The sequence below is a fragment of the Gadus macrocephalus genome, chromosome 1 (genome assembly GCF_031168955.1).
Source record: "Gadus macrocephalus chromosome 1, ASM3116895v1".
NCBI lineage: Eukaryota > Metazoa > Chordata > Actinopteri > Gadiformes > Gadidae > Gadus > Gadus macrocephalus.
This window is the reverse complement of record NC_082382.1, coordinates 23,519,340-23,539,339: the sequence shown is the minus strand read 5'-3', so window position 1 is coordinate 23,539,339 and position 20,000 is coordinate 23,519,340. Positions and strand designations below refer to the sequence as shown.

General features: G+C 46.7%; 2 protein-coding genes and 1 long non-coding RNA gene across 4 annotated transcripts in view; 1 reads left to right on the top strand and 2 right to left on the bottom strand.

Moving 5' to 3' along the window:
* LOC132458823 (cytochrome c oxidase subunit 4 isoform 2, mitochondrial) overlaps positions 1-7,168 on the top strand; it is a 7,717-nt gene extending 549 nt beyond the window's left edge. The window contains exons 2-5 of the mRNA XM_060053140.1: positions 1,132-1,242; positions 2,625-2,789; positions 4,332-4,463; positions 5,254-7,168. Coding sequence (XP_059909123.1) covers positions 1,140-1,242; positions 2,625-2,789; positions 4,332-4,463; positions 5,254-5,387 — 534 coding nt within the window. The 5' untranslated portion in view covers positions 1,132-1,139 and the 3' untranslated portion in view covers positions 5,388-7,168. The remainder of the gene's footprint in view (positions 1-1,131; positions 1,243-2,624; positions 2,790-4,331; positions 4,464-5,253) is intronic.
* The window catches only part of bcl2l1 (BCL2 like 1), a 17,854-nt gene continuing 4,720 nt past the window's right edge, over positions 6,867-20,000 (bottom strand). The window contains exons 3-4 of one of the 2 annotated variants that reach the window (XR_009525958.1): positions 8,831-10,174; positions 6,867-8,778 (exon numbers count right to left, since the gene is read on the bottom strand). Coding sequence is in view for 1 of the 2 variants with exons in the window: in XM_060053123.1 (XP_059909106.1) it covers positions 10,031-10,174 (144 nt within the window). In the remaining variant the exon portion in view is untranslated. Of the gene's footprint in view, positions 10,175-20,000 lie in introns of both variants that reach the window. The other variant, XM_060053123.1, reaches the window with a different exon arrangement.
* LOC132458834 (uncharacterized) lies at positions 18,301-19,994 on the bottom strand. The gene is made up of 2 exons (XR_009525967.1): positions 19,637-19,994; positions 18,301-19,548 (listed from the first exon to the last, which is right to left on the bottom strand). It is a non-coding gene; the product is annotated as an uncharacterized LOC132458834 (long non-coding RNA).

Here is a 20,000-nt window from a genome sequence, read left to right as displayed (position 1 = left end):
AATATCCTAAAAAAATACTATCACATATCTTAAAAGTTTGCAAGAGTAAGCGTAAAAGTTGTAATATTCTACTCCAATAAGAGTATTAAGGTTCAACAGTCCAATAAACAACCTCTTTACTGGGTTGAATGTGAGGTAGCCTGTGATTTAAGGTTCAATCCTCAGACTGTAACAACCTGTCAGGTCAGCTCAGGGTGGATGAGCCTGTTATGCCGCGTTTCCCTTCTTGTGTGTCGAATCAAACTGGAACAAAGACCGAGACCAATGTTTCAACTGGTGCAGTGAAAGACAATGTTGTGTTTTAATACTCGGGCAAATCTGATTGGGTAAATCTTGTTGGGTAAATTTAGCTAATGCTTTTGGTCACTGCTCATACATGAGGCTGAAGTTTAAAATTACCCATAGTTCTACAAACCTATACTCTTTCCAAAACTTGAATCACACAAAGCATTGGTGTAAATGTGTTAAAAACGTGTAAAAAAACATTCTTAAATCAAATGTGTGTGTGTATACGTGTGTGCGTGTGTGTGTGTGTGTGTGTGTGTGTGTGTGTGTGTGTGTGTGTGTGTGTGTGTGTGTGTGTGTGTGTGTGTGTGTGTGTGTGTGTGTGTGTGTGTGTGTGTGTGTGTGTGTGTGTGTGTGTGTGCAGAGCGGAAAAAGTAACGGCTCATTTATTTTTAGATTATAACAATAAACACTAAATATGGTGAATGCTGCATGAACCAGATCACACACAAGACTGCATTTGAATTTGACTATATTCTCGTATATTTTCACAGTCATGTTCAATTTTGAGACACTAGTTGACCAACATTTTTTATTTAGTACAGATTACTGTTTACGGTTTTTAAAGACATTGGTTCTCATTTACACCAGTGCTTTGTTTAATTCAAGTTCTGGAACGAGCTTAGGTCGGCAGACCTTGGCTGTTTTTGTTTGACTTTTCAACCAAACTATTAGGCCTAGAGATAAGGCCGGGTTAAACATTATAAAACACGATAAAACATCTCTTCAGGCCAGCCTGATTTAGACAGTTCACTGACCGATACAGTGAAGTGATACAACCCACCACTATATAGGATATAGCATTTAATGTAGTGTAATATATTTATAAAAATAAATATTCGCCAGTCCTCCAGATGCTTCGGCTGATCGCAACCCGCGGAGGGAGGCTCCTGGTCCGGCCGCCGGGGGCTGCTCTGACCCCCGTCTGCTCCAGGGCATCCAGCCATGGAGAAGGCGGTACGAGACACTGTGAATAGGCCTGCTACTATAATAAACACACTATAAAACGGCTACTATTGAACCGAAAAGAGGTAATTTAACGATGTAATTAATCAAGGGAGGCCGTTAACAATGAGGACAACCAGGGCTGGACTGGGGAAATTTTTCAGGCCGGGCATTTTTAACCAAGAGCAGGCCACCACCAGGTATTGACGGGGAAAAATGTAAGCGCGCTGTGTGACAGCGTGGGTTTTTTCCCCAACTGCTTTTGACATGCGTACCCCTTAAGCCTTTTTGTCACACCATGAGTACCCCTTCACTCATGCAATGACTATGCTGCACACATTCGTTAATTTATCCACATACCCCCTGCAGTTTGCTTGCGCACCTCAGGTGGTATATGTACCATATACCCCTTGTTGGGAATCACTGCCTTAAACGATCAATGTGCACTAGGAGACACAAACATTTTAACACTATGAGAAGCATTATGAAAAGTTCTCCCAAAATACTGTTAGGCTTATCAAAAGTATGATCTATTGACCGTAGGTCACATTACTTTTTAGATGTCATTTCTTTCAACCTTGTTACTTAAATTTAAGTAAAGGAATTCTATTAAAAAATATTAATTAATTCATTTTAGTTAATATAATTATAATTATTGTAATACTGTAGGCTAAACTATGAATAATATATCATTACTTGTGTGATACAATGCATTATTAAAGCAAGAAATGACTGGATGACTCAGGGAAGCCGTCATACCACACACCAGCAGACGCCACCGCATCACAGACGGTGCAAAACAGCAAGCTTTTACTTCGTAAGGCAGACGCACGACAGTCACACAAACAGAATGAAGAATAAAGAAACAACCTGGCGGCAGCCACCGCGACAGTCACACAAATGCAATGAAGAATAAAGAATAAATAAACAACCTGGCGGCAGCAGCGTTGTAACTAGCCATGCACACAATTACAAAACGTAATTGGCCTGCCCCTCACCTCATTGGCCCAGGCTTCAATCAATCATGATAAAGGGCAGATCTGCCAGTTTAACTTGCATTAACTTGAATTGACGTTAATGTGGCCTGCATTGAAGTTAACGTGGCCTGCTACGTTAGACGCGAGTTTGGCATGAATAAAAAAATAAATAAAAGGCTTCAGGCCACCGGGCATATGCCCGCCATGCCCTATGCCCAGTCTAGAAATCAATGTTGCGTGAGCAATCAGCCACGTAGTTCGGGTTTTCAACCAGCAGATGACGCTGTGGGCCTCGATAAACAAGCGGCCCCGCTCTGCAGACGATTCACATCGGTGAATTAACAACAATAAACATAATGCATGTACTTGATCCGTGCTGAGAAAACGGAGATCTGACGTGATCCCCTGCGTCCACAGAGGCGTCGACGGCGGTGGACATGTCCCGTCCGCTCTACTGGAACCGTCTGGACACCCCACTTCCGGACAGGACCTTCAAGGACGTCCTGAGCGAGGAGGACACGGCCCTCAAGCAGAAGGAGAAAGGCCCCTGGGGCCAGTTGACCAAGGAGGAGAAGATCGCCAGTACGTCTGCCTTCTCCTCCTCTACAGCCGTTAGCTGATAACAACTTCATTGGTACCGCCCTCAAACACAATGACGGTCTGAAAGGGATTCACAGCAGGAGCCCGCTGGAGCACTGGTTCTCAAATGTGGGTGCGCGTACCCCTAGAGGCTGTTTGGAGTACTGACATTTTTTAATTCCTAAAGCTAGGCAAAAAGGAAATTGAGAAAGTGGTCGGAACGTAAATCTAACTACAAGGAGAATATGTGAAAAAGCAATCACATCCAGAAACACAAAAGCGTCGTCAGTTTCAAGAAGAATATATTTGAATGTGATTCCCCTTTACATGGTCTGAACCTAAAATTAGCCCACAGTTGCATGAAGCACGGGCCCATGTCTCTTACTAAATTGAAGGTATTTGCACCCTTTTAATGTTCATGTTCATACTGCCAAATAGTACACACACACATTATTCATGTTCGTTTTTTTTGTTTGTTTTATGCCGGCAAGGGGGGTACTCAGCTGAAAAATATCTGAGAGGGGGTACACTAGTAGAAAAGTTGAGGAGGAACCCAGGAGACAAGCCCCCCTCCTGGGCACGCTTAGGACGATGATAGGGGCTAAACGGGCAGACTTAACAAGCCAAACCGAGGTTAAGTACGTTGTTATAAAACAGTTTATCGTTGAGGTTAAAATCCCTCCTGAGGCTGCGCTGCTGTGTGTGCGTCTGGCTCACTGATGGGTCTAACGAGTAATCAAAGAACAACACTCCCAGACCGCTGCTGCGCGGGCTCCGGTTTCATCCGGTTTCATCAGCTCGTGTTTAGCAGCACGCTCACACGCATCCCACCGTGGGTACAGTCAGGGTGGGGAGGAGATGACAACGAGCTGAATCTGCACTGTATCTACAGTGAAGCGTGCAAACCTTTCCAACCAGAGACTCACGTGTTGCACAGCGGGGTGCAACTTTACACACTTGTGGTCGTCATGATGCATCGCACTCCTCCGTCTCCTCATCCTAACCCTAACCACACCAAACTCTGAAATCAATGAGCGCCTGTACCCTCACACCTCAACCATTTCACGTACAATGCACAAAGTAGAAATAAACCAATACATTCATATATATATATATATATATATATATATATATATATATATATATATATATATATATATATATATATATATATATATATATATATATATATATATATATATATATATAGATACACATTCATATATATATTTATATATATATATATATATATATATATATATATATATATATATATATATAACTTATAACAGAGTCCATGTCTCTGGTATCATTTACTCACTATTTTGTTCTTAAAGTGCTGAAAAGTGTTCTGCACAGACAGTTTCCAGGCTTTAAACAAATTTTAATAGATGCATTATCTTCTGTAATGTAAGACCTATATGTCCCCCCTTCTTCTCTCCGCTCCTCATCTCCTCTCCTCCCCCTTCTCTTTCCCGTCTCCCCCTCCTCCTCTCCTCCCCCCTCTCCCTACCCTCCTCTCCCCTCCTCCCCCCGGTGGTGCAGTATACAGGCTGGCGTTCCAGCGGACCTACCCAGAGATGAAGCAGAGCACGGGGGAGTGGAAGACGGTGGTGGGCGGGATCTTCATCTTCCTGGGTCTGACCGGTCTGGTGGTCATCTGGCAGAGCCACTACGGTAGATGGGACATCTTATAATCTTATAATTATACATCGCGTGTGGGCTAGCACCCCATGTATCTGCCAGCTGGTGTGTCACATAACCTGGCCCATGTGTCTGGACCCCCTCCCGATCAGACAGGTCTGAACGGGAGGAATCTGCTGGAGACCTATGCTGAGCCAATCACAGCGGTCTTTTTTCATAAACAGCCAAGATGGCCGCCGCTTATGTGGAATGGACTGGTATTAAACAAACTACTCCACTGAAAGACAGACGTGTTTGCCATACTTTGGACAGGATTTACAGTTGGAAGGAGGCGTCCTACCTCACGTAGTAGGATGCCTACAGGTAGACTGTGGACATTGGGGATCGAACCCAGAACCTTTCATCACCCTAGCTACGACTAGACCTGCATCTCCAGCCATATAACATAACCTCTCCTCCCCCTCCTCCTAACCCTTCTCTCTCTCCTCTCCTCCTCCCCCCCTCTCTCCTCTCCTCCCCCTCTACCCCCCTCTCTCTCCTCTCCTCCTCCCCTTCCTCCTCTCTCTCTTCCCCCCCCTCTCTCTCCCCTCCCTCCTACCCCTCTCTCTCCTCCCCCTCCTCTCTCTCCTCCCCCTCTCTCCTCCCTCCCCTCTCTCCTCCCCCCTCCTCATTCCCCCCTCCTCCTCTCTCTCCTCCCCATCTCTCCCCTACCCCTCTCTCCCCCCCCTCCTCTCTCTCCTCCTCCTCTCTCTCCTCCCCCCCCTCCCCTCCCTCCTCCCCCTTCCTCCCCCCTCCTCCTCTCTCTCCTCCTCCCCCTCTCCAGTCTATCCCCCCCAGCCCAGGACCTTCGGTGAGGACTGGCAGGCCCGTCAGCTCCAGAGGATGCTGGACATGAGGGTGAACCCCATCGAGGGCTTCTCCGCCAAGTGGGACTACGAGAAGGGCCAATGGAAGTAGAGCGCGGGCCAGAGTGGCGCACAGCTGGACCAATGAGAGCGGCAGCTGTGCTCCATTAGTATTGCGGAGGCGTGTGATGGCATTACTGGAGCAGAACCACTGAACACCTGTGGCAGTGGGATTTGTAGTTGTAGATAATAGAAAGTCACACGTGTAAATCAGTCAATTTGAGAGAAAATGCGACGGTTGCATCTTCTTAAATTCTTCATTGCAGCCGCAAAAATCCTATTCTACTAATCACAAATGCAGAAGCTCATAGAAACTCCTATGCTCACATGTTGGCTGCAGCCGCTGCAGTGAATATGGTGCCAAACACATCCAAACAACCGTATCAACACACTTGAATTCATGGACAAACTTTGCTCATCTGCAAATCAGTCAGTGAATTCATGCAATGAGAGTTGCACACCTGTAGAATACTTACTCACAAATAAAAATAAATGTCTTATTTATGCAACTGCTTGAATACGAGTCTCAGATGCTTTTTTCTTTGCTCATAAATCTCAGTGAAATGTGGCTTGTTTGGGCACGTGTCCCTTGGTGACACGGCTGGAGTTTTTTTTCCCACATTTCTCTGCATTTCCGAATGCGGAAAAAAAACCTCCAGCACGATCCGAGCTCCGTTGAAACACAGATTAAGATAGCGGCAGGGTCAAGCATTTTTAGATATTGACTCGTGTTTGTGCTTGAAAAATGAACACATTTACTTTTATTTGTGAGAAAGATTCTACAGGTGTGACACTCTCAGGTGTCACACCTGTAGAATCTGTAGAATTTTCTTTTTTTTCTGTCAATGACTTTAGTTGTTTTGATACGGGTATGTGAATGCGTTCTGCAGCATATTCACTGCAGCAACTGGACCAACAATGTGAGCGTATGAGTTTTCATGAGCTTCCAAATTTGTGATTTGTAGAATAGGATTTGTGCATCTGCAATGAAAATGTTGAGAACTGGGGTAACTCTTGTGTTTTTTGGACACCAAAACAAGTTGCAACTCCTAAAGCATTTTACTCTGTGACTTCACATTTACTAACACACGTGTGACTTTCTATTTTTATTTTCTACACTACAAATCCCAAACTCACAGGTGCTCAGCGGTTGTTCTCCAATAACACCTTGATAGAGGCTTCACAGTAGTCACATCTGATTGGTTTGGGCAGCTGTCAATCACTAGTCGCAGTAGCAGTCTGAGCATGTTGATTTGTTTTGAGACCCTGAACTGCTGCAGGCGTCATAAAATAAATTCATTATTTATCCTAGATGGGAACCAAGATTTACAGAATAATTTCCGGTTGTAAATAACTTTTAGCAGAATATATAGACAACATTATGTGACCATTCATGTTAAACATGATTAGTGTCTCAACAGTCAGACGTGCGTGGCAATCAATCTGTCAGCCAATCAGGGACCACAAGAATCTATCACATCCGGTCACCAAACACCGCAACCAAAAATAAACTAGAAAGAAAACCATCCAGTCCAACCTCCAGCAGTATTTTATTAGGTTTTAATCGCAGTTCAAAGTATTACAAATGGCATTTGGATAGACACAGTCGGACAGTAGCATCGTTTCGGACCGCTGCCCTGTTCTCGCTACAACACACCAGGACCATCTTCTAAAGCTAATCTGTTGCTACGCTAATTCTCCTCGTGCCAGAAACATCCGTTAACGCTAAACTTTAAACGAGGGAGACGAACGAATCACGTCCGAGCGAGGGACGGGGCGTGGAGATTCTGTAATCAACGTTTTGACACGAATATAAATAATGTTCCAAAGCCATCACACGTTGTCTTCTTTCTTTTGTTTCACCTTAAATATGTTGCGAAGCTACGCTAGCGTGCTACTCTAATCACTTTAAATAACTAGGATATAGTGTCGGGGAAGGCGCCCTCCTCATCTGGACCACAAGGGGGAGCCGTGGATCTTGTTTCGGGTGGGGGGTAAGGGGTGAGGATTGGGGGGGGTTAGGGGGTCTTCATCGGGAGGGGCTACAGTAGAAAAATATATCTAATACGGGACTGGAATGCTTCTGAGAAGGCCTTGGCTTCAGCTAGTGGGCTGGATGGGCGCTGGCAGTGCTCAGCCCAACAGGGGAAGTGGGGACTACGACATGGAAACAAATATAAATAAATAACGGGGTGGAGGGAGGTTAATGGTGTTAGCCAGGGTGATGGGGAGGTTGGGCGAGAGGAATGGGGGGAGAGATGAGTGGTGTGTGTGTGTGTGTGATTAGAATTGTAATTGAGAGTGAGCACCAGCAACCTAGCAGGTTTATGACGTGTCGACTACATGATGTACGGTACTGAGAAGCGCACGCGTGTTTGTGCTTGTGTGTGGTGAAGGAAATGCAGTAGTGAGTGGACTGCAGACATCAGGGAAGGTATTAGAGATCCATGGAGGACGGTTTGTCTGTCTCCCCCCCCCCTAGTGCTCTACATGAGGAAGGGAGGGGGCCGCTGTCGATCACGCTAGTGCCCCGTCTCCCTGTCTCCCCTCAGCCTCCTCTTCTTCAGCTGTCCTGACTTCCTCCTCCTCATTAACGAGCTGCCAGAGGAAGTGTGAAGCAGAGCCGTCTGATTTATCTGCTGTGTGTGTGTGTGTGTGTGTGTGTGTGTGTGTGTGACAGAGAAACAGGTGCCCCAGCTGTGGCTGAGCCACGTGATTGATTGCTGGGGTAGAGGAAGATTCACCAGTTAAATAATTAAAAACTAAACAGATCGGTCCGATCGAATGACTGAAATCATGCCGTTGTCGCTAATTTCCAATTAGTTTGAACAAACCGCTATGATAATTCTTTAATTGGTGCTGGTTATGCTACTGATCGCACAGAGATTTCTGACATTCACTCAAGTGTGCGGTAATTCTTGATAAACATGAAACTAAGGAAAATGTTAAAAGATCACACAGGGTTTCACACTTTATTGCTGACTTGTCAATGAAGACAGCCTCTAAAAGTAAACTAACCCCAACTGACACAACCTCTCTCTTCCCCTCAACCAGAGGGATTCGCTTGCATTTCCTGGTTCACTCGGGACATGGCCTTTGGTCCCCTACCGGCTACTGTACGTGTTTGTCCTTGCTAGAGCTACAGTTGGGGCGACAGGGTAGACCAGACGCACTCTGGGCTGTTTCCCAAAGTGAAGAAAGCATGCTCAACGGACCGCCCTTTTACGGATGCTACGTCATAGAACACCGACAAGCACTGTTCCAAACTTTGAGAACGCTCGGAAATTCGCGCCCTTTTCGTGTCTCAACGAGCCAAAATACCCACAATCCTTTGTGTTCACACGCTGCGTGGGGTATTTACAAATTGCGTCTGGAAAGCAATACCCGTTGCTTTACACAAGTGAAGTTTTTGAACGTTTTCAGAAATATTTTGTGCCGTACTGCTTTTTATAGATGAATCATGTAAATGCAAAATATTAACCTGTGTTTTTTTACACAGGTCGTCCCAAACTCTGAATGCTACAAACGCTAGGCAGCACTCTAGCCAGCACTCTAGCCTCATCTCCACAAGCTAAGTGTTCTAGCAAGGTTGCAGCCTTCACTTTGGGAAAAGTGCCCTGCCCGTATCCACCACGGCACCACGTGCTAGCCTGACACGCTAGTAGCTTTGGCCATCGACAACCATGCAGTATATGCATATGAACTGCATGTTTCAATAAAAATGAAAGAAAAAAAACATGGCAAGCAGCGAACAGACCAAATTCAAGCCTTCCAAAATAAAGACTAGACAGACGTACGAAAGTGTAGAACAAGCTCTGGGAGAACACAGATTTAATAACCCAGGTTCTAATAACTTGCATCTGGGAGAAACAGGTGATTTCTGATTTATGGTGAACACAGATGACAGGGACTGAAATGAATCACAACAGCCCCATAAACTACACCACCCAGACCCTGAACAGAAAGTGATCTATATGGCACAAACAATACTACCCTGGGGTGGGGGTGAGAGGGATGGGGGAGGGGGAAGGGGAACACATAATTACAGTTACAAAGGGCCTGGCCAAAACAGCTTTTATTAATTTGTCTTTTAAGAAAGAAAAATGTTGAATTAATAGGATAAAAGTATAAACTGGGGCACACCGTGTGAGAAGGAGTTAAAATCAAAAGTCAACGACAGCGAATCGTTCCCCCCTCCTTCTCCTCCCTCCCTCCCTCCCTCCTCCCCCTGACATCACTTCCTGCCTCCTCGCCCTGACATCACTTCCTGTCCATCTGTGCGTCAGCAGGGGGTCGGGGTCATCGTGCCCATCGGGGGTCTGCAAGCGGGAAAGGATGACCAAAACAGCTACTTTTCCTCACTCCTCATCTTCTCACTGAACTCCTAGTCTTCCTCCATTAGTGCCCCCCCCCCCCCCCTCCTCCTTTCATATTTAGCCCCTCCTCCTCCTCCTGGGTTGGCTCCTCCACTTCCTGGTTTAGTCCGTCGAGTGTGACATCACCAGCAAACAGCAACGGCGGCAACGATGAGAGCCAATCAACAGCAGGACAAAACAAAGTCAACTGCTCTTCAAAATAAAGGCGCGGGCGAGAGAGGAGGGCGTGGCGAGGATGAGACGCCTAAATAAAAGCCTTCATTTGCACTATGTCGTGCAGGACATGGAGGTGTGGAGGTCTTCATCTTCATCGTGGGGTTCAGAGGCGTTTCTGGGCGAAGAGTGACCCCACCACGACCCCCGTGAACAGGGTCATCCCCGCCAGGAACCACTTCCTGAAGCTCTCCTGGGAACGCCGGCTCTCGGCCGCCGCGTCCTTCCCAAACACCTCTGAGAAACGCTCCTGGAGAGAGAGATAGGGGGAGGGAGGAAGGGAGAGAGGGAGAAAGTCAATTTAAATACATTTGGGTCAATTGGATGCTTTTGTCCAAATCAACCTACAATAAGTACATTTTTCAGAAGAAAGAGAAAACAACAACATATCGCTGTCGGTGCAGTAAGGATGTTCATAGATCCAAATGCCACGCTCTAACAATCGCTATGTTAACCCATTCCGTGTTTAAAACAAAGATAGCATTGTGTAGCATCTTATCCTAGTATTATTTTTAAGTGCAAGGACGTTCAACATACAATAGGTGAATAAGAGGGGTGTTGGAATAAATAAATATATTTAGAGTATAATAAAGAGTAGTGGAGTTCATATGACACCTATCTTTTAAATTGGCAATTTTAACTCTGATCTTTCCCGTAACCCTGTAATTGAGAATTCTCCTCCGTCTATACATTTTTACATAGTTTAGATCAGGGGTCAGTAACCTTTTCAACAAGCAGTGCCAGTTTGACAGTGTGCCTTAAGCAACAATATATTAAATATTAAGCTGAATTATGACACAGCAACCAAAAACATTTCAAGAAGCCCTGGAATTGTATTATTTCCCTATGGTAGTCCACAATCACGCATCAACATTTTAAATGTTTTTTTTTGTTGTTATATTTGCAACATGGGCTTACAATTTAAAATTACATATGTCCAATCTTAAAACACCACTTTCTAGGGTTGTGGACCCCTGGTTTAGATAGTGTTAATGTATTCACTGAATTTTTGCAGAGTAAATGTACATTTCCCATGCCAATATTGCCCTTTAAGCTGACCCGACAGAATGACAGAGCAACCTTTAAAACCAATGCACTATGTGAAAGCTAGCAACACGCACACAAACACACACACACACACAGGGTGGATTCCCTGTAAAGGTCTAGTCTCGCTCATCTTCGGGTTACCATGGTGACAGACCACGAACAACAGGCCAGCCGTACCCTCCCCAGTTCTCACAGGAATTACCCGACAGTTTGTATTGATCATGGGAAGTACCAAACTACCATCAAACGCATGGCGAGAAACATGAACTTCACTCAAAACATGTTTTCATATTCTACGCACATCGAAACACTGCAAAGCTTCCAGCAAAGAACAAGAGATTTGAGCCTCTGCAATCTTTGACCCAGTTGGCTGCGGTTCACGATAGAACCCGCCCCTTCCTGGTAGAAACCATAACATGCTGGAGTTCTCCGTGCGTCCACCGGGAGGCGCCAGTGGACATAACATAAGACGCGGTCAATAGTATTGACCCAACCCGTGCGACGTACGCCCCGGAATTGAACTGGTCGATAGTCCACTATACCTATACAAGTGTATAAATGGTGTTTAGTCAGTTAGAGTACGGTTAATGCTAAACAACGCAGAGTGCTCCAGACAAAGCTTTCTTTGTAGCGCACCGACCCTGACCAACAGCGAGGTCCACAGGGTGTGTGTTTGTTGCTGAGGAAACGTGGGCGTCTCATTCCAGAGGAGCATTCCTTGAGTCATGTTGTGAAACACTCCCTCCTACACTCTCTTAACCTCCTCAGAATGCATTCCCACCACTGTCCTTCTACATTCCTCGTCATGGGACCCGAATCCGACGCTGCTCCCCCATGACCTGCTATCGTGTGTCAGCAGACAGGACGGTGCGTGGGTGTTTTGGATCGACTGATATTATGCAACACCACTGAAACCATTGGTTAAATTCCAGGTCAGGTGTCAGACCTACTGCCACATGTGAAGTGGCTCAAAGAGATGGCTGTACTTGGTACTGAACCTGATCTGTATCCAGTGTGAACGGAGAGTTGTTCCACCTGGATCTGAATCCTGATTCAGCTCCTTGTAAAAAGTGTGAACAGAGAGTAGTTCAGTCTGGATCTGAATCCTAATCCAGCTTCTTTTACAAAGTGTGAACACACAGTGTGAACAGAGAGTAGTTAAATTTGGATCTGAGTCCGGATCCAGCTCCTTGTACACAGCGTGAACAGAGCGAAGTTCAATCTGGATAAGAATCCTGATCTAGCTCCTTGTTTACAGTGTGAACAGAGCGAAGTTCAATCTGGATAAGAATCCTGATCTAGCTCCTTGTTTACAGTGTGTAGTGAGAGAAGTGGAGCGAGCAGCATTCCACAGTGAGGCAGATTGGAACATTCCAGAGGAAGTAACCTCAACAGCAGTGTCCGTGTTCCAGGACATAAACCATGTGACCCGGAGGCGTCGACATGTGACCGGATCTACAGAGAATCAGAGGACGCGAGTGCAGACACCGACCCAAGCCCTGTGACTCATGAGGTCTCCACGGGTCAGTAAGGTCCTTGGGTCATGGGTCACGTGGAGCCTGTTGGGATGCACGGCTCACCACAGGACAGAACCAGACCACAACCGGCCCTGTAGTGGGGGCCCGAGCTCAGCTAGAATTAGCTCTGTTGGCGTCAGCTCTGTTAGCGTCAGCTCGGTTTATCATTAGCTCGCTTAGCGTCAGCTCTGTTAGCGTCAGCTCTGTTAGCGTGAGCTCGGTTTATCATTAGCTCGGTTAGCGTCAGCTCTGTTAGCGTCAGCTCGGTTTATCATTAGCTCGGTTAGCGTCAGCTCTTTTGGCGTCAGTTCCGTTAGCGTCAGCTCGGTTTATCATTAGCTCGGTTAGCGTCAGCTCTGTTAGCGTCAGCTCGGTTTATCATTAGCTCGGTTAGCGTCAGCTCTGTTAGCGTCAGCTCGGTTTATCATTAGCTCGGTTAGCGTCAGCTCTTTTGGCGTCAGTTCTGTTAGCGTCAGCTCTGTTAGCGTCAGCTCGGTTTATCATTAGCTCGGTTAACGTCAGCTCCGTTAGCGTCAGCTCGGTTTATCATTAGCTCGGTTAGCGTCAGCTCTTTTAGCGTCAGTTCTGTTAGCGTCAGCTCTGTTAGCGTCAGCTCTGTTAGCATCAGCGCTGAGAGTCTAGTGCAGGGACGATGGCCACCAGAGAAGACAAAGGAGGAAGCTTCAGCTTTTATGAATAAAGGATGTTGAGAAAGACTGCATCACGGTGACCTGGCAGCTCGCCCAGTGGGGAGAGAGCGCAAAGAAGGAAGGAAGCCAGAGCTATTCTAAAACACTTTCGTTCAATCTTCAAGTTGATATTAGATTACGTCAACTGTAAAACATTTCTATGGAAACACCGTTTCTCAACAATAGTTACCATAGGTCCGGGTACATTCCCGATGACGCACGGAAATAAACAACCAGTGGTGAGGGTGTTTGGGTATCTAACCCAGAACCTTTTGGCTGAGAGTCAATGTCCATATATTAACCTTTAGGCATTCTAGAGCGAGATTAACCCCCAACCCCTACCTGCTCCTTAATGACCTGTCTCTGCACTGTCTAACCCCTACCTGCTCCTTGATGACCTGTCTCTGCACTGTCTAACCCCTACCTGCTCCTTGATGACCTGTCTCTGCAGTCTAACCCCTACCTGCTCCTTAATGACCTGCCTCTGTACTGTCTAACCCCTACCTGCTCCTCAATGACCTGTCACTGTACTGTCTAACCCCTACCTGCTCCTCAATGACCTGTCTCTGTACTGTCTAACCCCTACCCGCTACTGAATATGACATATGAATGACGCGCGCACGCGCACACACACACACACACACACACACACACACACACACACACACACACACACACACACACACACACACACACACACACACACACACACACACACACACACACACACACACACACACACACACACGTCACCAATGGGTGTGCTCCCCCCTCCCTGCAGGACGTGGAAGAATGTGGGTGTGGGGGGTGGGCGTGCACCGGCCGGTCCCAAGAGCAGTGAACATGTCTGGGCATGCTACTGGAGGTGGTGGGCCCTGGAGCCGACCGACCTGGCTGGACCCCCCCCCCCCAAGAGAGGACCACCATTTGTTGTCTTTGAAATGGGTCGTGCTGTGTTGTGTTTTCTTTGTGTCGTGTTGTGCTGTCATGGAGGGGGGCTTATGGTGGTCTTCGATTTGTCGTTCACCATCAGATCGTGAAGGTTCCTCATTATAAACCTAACTTACATTCCATTCTGATTCTATTCCGACAAAAGTGGGTTCATGAAGTTGATTAAATAACAAAGGGAATGGACAGACTTCATCCGTCACAGTATAACATTATGTGCATCATAAGACTGGTATCATTTTAATATCTCTATGGCTCCCTCCATCCTCCTCGATGATGCAGCCCCCGTCTGTTGTCATGGTTACCAAGCCAGTCCCACCAATCGGGGACGCACAGACTGAGCGAACAGAATGTGATGTCACGCTCCAGGTCAGCTGCCTCGCTAGCCCACGCAGACTATTTTCACACTGGCTAGCTAGCCCACGCAGACTAGCTTCACACTGGTTGACTAACTAAGCAGACTAGCTTAGCACTGGCCAGCTAACCACACAGACTAGCCTCACACTGGCCAGCTAGCCCAACAACGTAGCCACCACACCTTTACCACAACTAGCTAACATCGGTTAGCTTTACCGCTATAGCAGATCGCTTTAACAGCCTGTATAGATGTATACATGCTGGCTAACTACAGATAGCTTAACTCCAGCTAAGTAACAGATGCTATCATTGGAACAAGTCAGTGTTTGTTTGTTTTCTCCCTAAGGCCTCCTAAAAGCACAAAGCAGACACTGCACACATTACATGGGGGTCATTTAGCATGCACCTCATGGTATGTACTTGATACGGTCTATGAAGCACACACAGCCACAAACAAGCTCGCACGCACAAAGTTATCTGAAAGATAACTACACAAATACGCAACTAGCTAAACAAAATGCGTCATCCAGTTCCCCCAGCCAGCTAGCGGCTCGAACCAAGATGGCGTCTCAGTGACGGAGGCCCGTTAGAACCAAGGTAACGGCTCAGTGACGAAGGCCCGTTAGAACCAAGGTAACGGCTCAGTGAATATGGCCCGTTAGAACCAAGGTACCGGCTCAGTGAATATGGCCCGTTAGAACCAAGATGGCGGCTCAGTGAATAAGGCCCGTTAGAACCAAGATGGCGGCTCAGTGAATAAGGCCTGTTAGAACCAAGATGGCGTCTCTGTGAGTCAGGCCCCTCAGAACACTGACTGCCACAGAGACGAGAGACAGCAGCTGCCAGAATATGGCCCGTTAGAACCAAGATGGCGGCTCAGTGAATAAGGCCCGTTAGAACCAAGATGGCGGCTCAATGAATAAGGCCTGTTAGAACCAAGATGGCGTCTCTGTGAGTCAGGCCCCTCAGAACACTGACTGCCACAGAGACGAGAGACAGCAGCTGCCAGAGCCCCCCCCCCCCCCCCACCTCTCGGGAGTGACCGGCCGGTCACTGACACAACCCTCGGACGGGAAGTGTTGCAAACAGAGAACACAGAGTCTCAGTGTCGGATCAGGCCGGAGACACATGGCTCCCCCCTGTTGACAGACCCCCCCCCCACCCCCCCCCCCCCTCTCTTTAATCATTAGGCCCCGAGATTAAAATCGATTTCCTGTGCCGGTTTACGCAAAAGGAAATACCGAAGGAGACGTAGTCAAAAGACAGGATGTTGGTTTAGTATCTGATTAATAAATCAACAATCAGCGGTTTCGGGGATGGTGTCTTTGCAACCATTACAATCGTTGGGTCCTTCCCTCTGCGCCTCTTAGTGAACACATTGATCCGGACCAGGTCAGGCTTCTGAAACACACAGTGACACACTTTACTGGAAGAGGTTACTAACCAGTAACCATGAGGCAATGCTCTCCCAGAAAGGTGGCTCAACCGTTACCACATCAAACCGTTACCTAACCTCAAAGGCTGCGTAGCAGGGTTTATTTTCCAACAAATTTGTGCAATTTGCTTGTTGGTAATAAAGATTTAAACTGTTATCTATTGCAGGGGTTGACATTAAGGTTTCAAAAGCACTTGCCCATCGGGCAAGTACAGGTCAGGTTCAACTTGCCCGAATGTGATGTTCACTTGCCCAAATTATAATCAGAATCTTTAACAGGCCTCTTTTTGCTCTTTTTGAGTAGAGACCAGTAAGAGAGTGTTCAGCAGGTTATACAGATACATAGATAAATACATAGATATTAAATATAGTTAGTACATGATACACGTGAACCTCCTAAGATGGCGCAATTTGATTGGTTCGCTATCACGGGATATTGGGCAATATCCCGTGGTTGACATCTCAAACTCAATATTGTTTTCGTCACAAAATGTCCACTGATAAAAACAAATCCCGGCTAAAAGTGTTATCTTGTTTATTTTTGGAGCGTTCACGTGTAGTATATACTAAAAAATTTAAATAACAATTATTCACCTCAGGCTATTAATTGTTAAGCTCCAGCCTATTTTTTAGGTTTCTGCTCGAAAATGACATACCCAAAATGAAAAGAGAATCTCTGCATCTACAAGGTCTATTTGAATAATTGTGGTGTCATTATAAAGGGAACACTTGTGAAATGTGTTCAGATTTGTAAGTATCTGTATTTATGTCACTGGCTCAGAGTAAATTAAGTTGGCACGCAAGCATGAATGACAGATTTCAATTCCGCCGAAAAAGAAAATCACTTCTTCCATGAATATCTCTTTGAAATGATGCTGATGAAGCTAAAATTCGAAATCAAATCATAGCACAAGGTGTGAACATTATCTCTGCAAAGTTTGATCATCATAAAGTTAAGCAGCGCACAATTATAGAGGTTTTAGTAATGACTATTTAGGCGGACTCTCTAAATTGGTCATTTTGGCACCATCTTTGCCATTTGAAGTTTTTGATGTACTGAACTATATATTTCACTTTTATGTCATTATCTGTGATCATCACAAACATTTAACAGTTTTTGATTTTTCTTCTGATTTTAAATTTTTCTCAGTACTCGTCAGAATGCGTGCGTAAAGAGGCCACTACCGGAGGTAGCTCTCCTGATGTAGCTCTCCTGAGCTACATCCTGTTACGCAGGCTAATAATTCGGCCGGGGATTGGTCGATTTAGATGATTGACACCTCGTTTTAACCGTAAGAGCCAATCGATTTTAGGGGCAGTATCGAAATGTGTGTCAGACACATGATTGGCTAACAGTAAGGAAGCGAATACAACTATCGCGAAACCAACTTCGATGCTGAAGTCTGACTGGACATACACAAAATAGGGTTAGGATTAGGGGATCGTATGCCGAAGCCTTTCCGGCTTCGGCAACTGCATGGTTATGAAGGCCTTGTGGTTGGTTGTGGTCTTAGTGAAGCAGCCTAGCCTTGGATTGATTGTGTACGGGCGTGCCTAGCCTTGGAGTTGGAGTGAGTGTGTACGGGCGTGCGAGAGTGAGAGAGCAACTAGGCCTTTAACAAACACACACGGTTCCAGAACAACGCTCAGAGGCCTGTTCCGGCTTCTTATTGGACGATGCTGACAACAATCACACACACACACAATACAAGTACACACAAAAATGTGCCCATGCAGCACTGTGTGTGTGCGCATGTGTGCGAGATTGTTTAGAAAGCGAATCAATCCACATTGAACCAGTGAGGTCCAGAATAAGGACACACACACACACACACACACACACACACACACACACACACACACACACACACACACACACACAGAATGCTGAGTCACACCGAGGCAAGTGCGCCAGTGTTTCTATGGTAATGCAGGAGGGGGGGAAACGAAAGCGAACTGGCGGATTAACGGGGAAAGCGGAACTCAGGCTGGTCCCCCGGTGACCGCGGTTACGGCCCCGGGCCGGGCGGCAAATGACCGCTGTGTGTGTGTGTGTGAGACTGTTGCTTGTTAAAACACTCTGTCAACTGTGTTTTTAAAGTGCTCCACAGATACAGTTGGTGTTTGTTGTCGTTTCTATCAGATAGCGTTCCCGCCCGGGCCGGCCGGCGGCCGCAGTCTCTCGCTGGCCCCCCCCCTGGCCATCTGCCCGGGGCAGTCGACCCAGACCCGGACTAGTGCCAGAGACCCATGAGCAAACACACACACGCATCAACACAAGACATCAATCCATTACACAATACAGGGTGATCGAGGGGTCCGACAGTCACTAGCATCAGACCGGGAGGAAGGGGGGGGGGGGGGGGGGGGGTCACTTCGTGTGTGTGTACGTGTGTGTGTTGAAACTTCTGAAAACCTTTGGCCCCCAAAGTGATATCATCCCAGGGCAATGATGTCATCCCGAGGGAAGACCACTCAAAGATCACAAGGGGTGCGTGTGTTGTGTGAGTGTGTGTTGTGTCTGTGTGAATAACGAACTGCATCGCAGGGTCAGGGTGATTTGACTGATTGGAAGTCAGCCTCAACATCATCATCATCCAGATCTCATCTCATCCACTGATCCAATCCAAGTTCCTGGAAGCAGACTTACTCACTCTAATCCTGCACATTACCTCACTGGATATCCGGCAAAGATTTCCCAGATCTGGATTATAGCTTCACTTTTAATACTAGGAGGGTATAGAGACATGTCTTCTGTAGTTTGAATTTAATTTGAGAAACATAAAAAAAAATATCTTCTGTTTTTGTATACTTCGACTACTGACCTTTACTTGCTGCTTACCTTAACTTATCTTATACCTTAACTTAATTTATACCCTACATTAACTTATACCTTACCTTCTACCTTAACTTCAATAAGAGCGAAAGAGACTGGAGCAAAGGGGAGAGATTGATGAGAGAGGGAGGTGAGAGGGACTGAGAGGGAGAGAGAGGAGTGAGAGAGGGTGAGAGACGGAGTGGAAGACAACGGGGAGGTGAGAGGGACTGAGAGGGAGAGAGAGGAGTGAGAGAGGGTGAGAGACGGAGTGGAAGACAACGGGGAGGTGAGAGGGACTGAGAGGGAGAGAGAGCGAGAGGGAGAACATGGTAATAATGGTGAAGGGAAAAGGCGTGGGTGGAAGAGAGAGAGGGAGGAAAATAGAATGATGCAGTTCATGAAGAGGAGGGGTTTTCATGGCGTCTCGACGGGGGAAACACAACCACACACACACGTGGTAGACCACACAGACAGACACACACACACACACACACACACACACACACACACACACCGCAGCCTCACCTGGGGGACAGATGGACATCATGCCGAGTCACACAGCTGAAGCCTCTGTCACCTGGGCTCTGGTGATGCTCTACACTGCCTCCTGCCAGACTGCTAGCCATCGCCAGAGGGGTGTGTCAGTGTGCGTGTGTGCGTGCCTGCGTGCGTGCGTGTCGAATCCATCAGCAGAGCTAGAGTAAACCGTCAGAGTCGCTGTCACAGAGTGGGGTTTTATTAGGGCACACAGACGCAGCTCGTCAGTGGTCCTTGCGGAACCAGAGGCGACAGAATCATCTGTTGGCTGTCATCCTTCTGACACACACACACACACACACACACACACACACACACACACACACACACACACACACACACACACACACACACACACACACACACACACACACACACACACACACACACACACACACACACACACCAAGCGTTGCTGGATAAATCTCCATGAAGCCCGCTCGTGTTTCTACACCAGTCCCTATAAATCCAGGTAGCATAGTGGTCTCAGTCCCAATGAACCAGTTGGCTTAATGGTAGCTCATAAAGACATCTAGCATGGTGTTCCCCATAAACCCAGTTAGCATCACACACAAAGCACTTAGTGGTGAAGCACCCACAAAAGCCACATCATTGATCTCCATTGATGGTAAGAATAGACGCGTGTGTTTTTGAGTGTCTGTGTTTGCATTAGCGCAGAACAGCAAATGAGATAAAGTCTGGGCGATCGTGTCCATTTCATGGTGTTG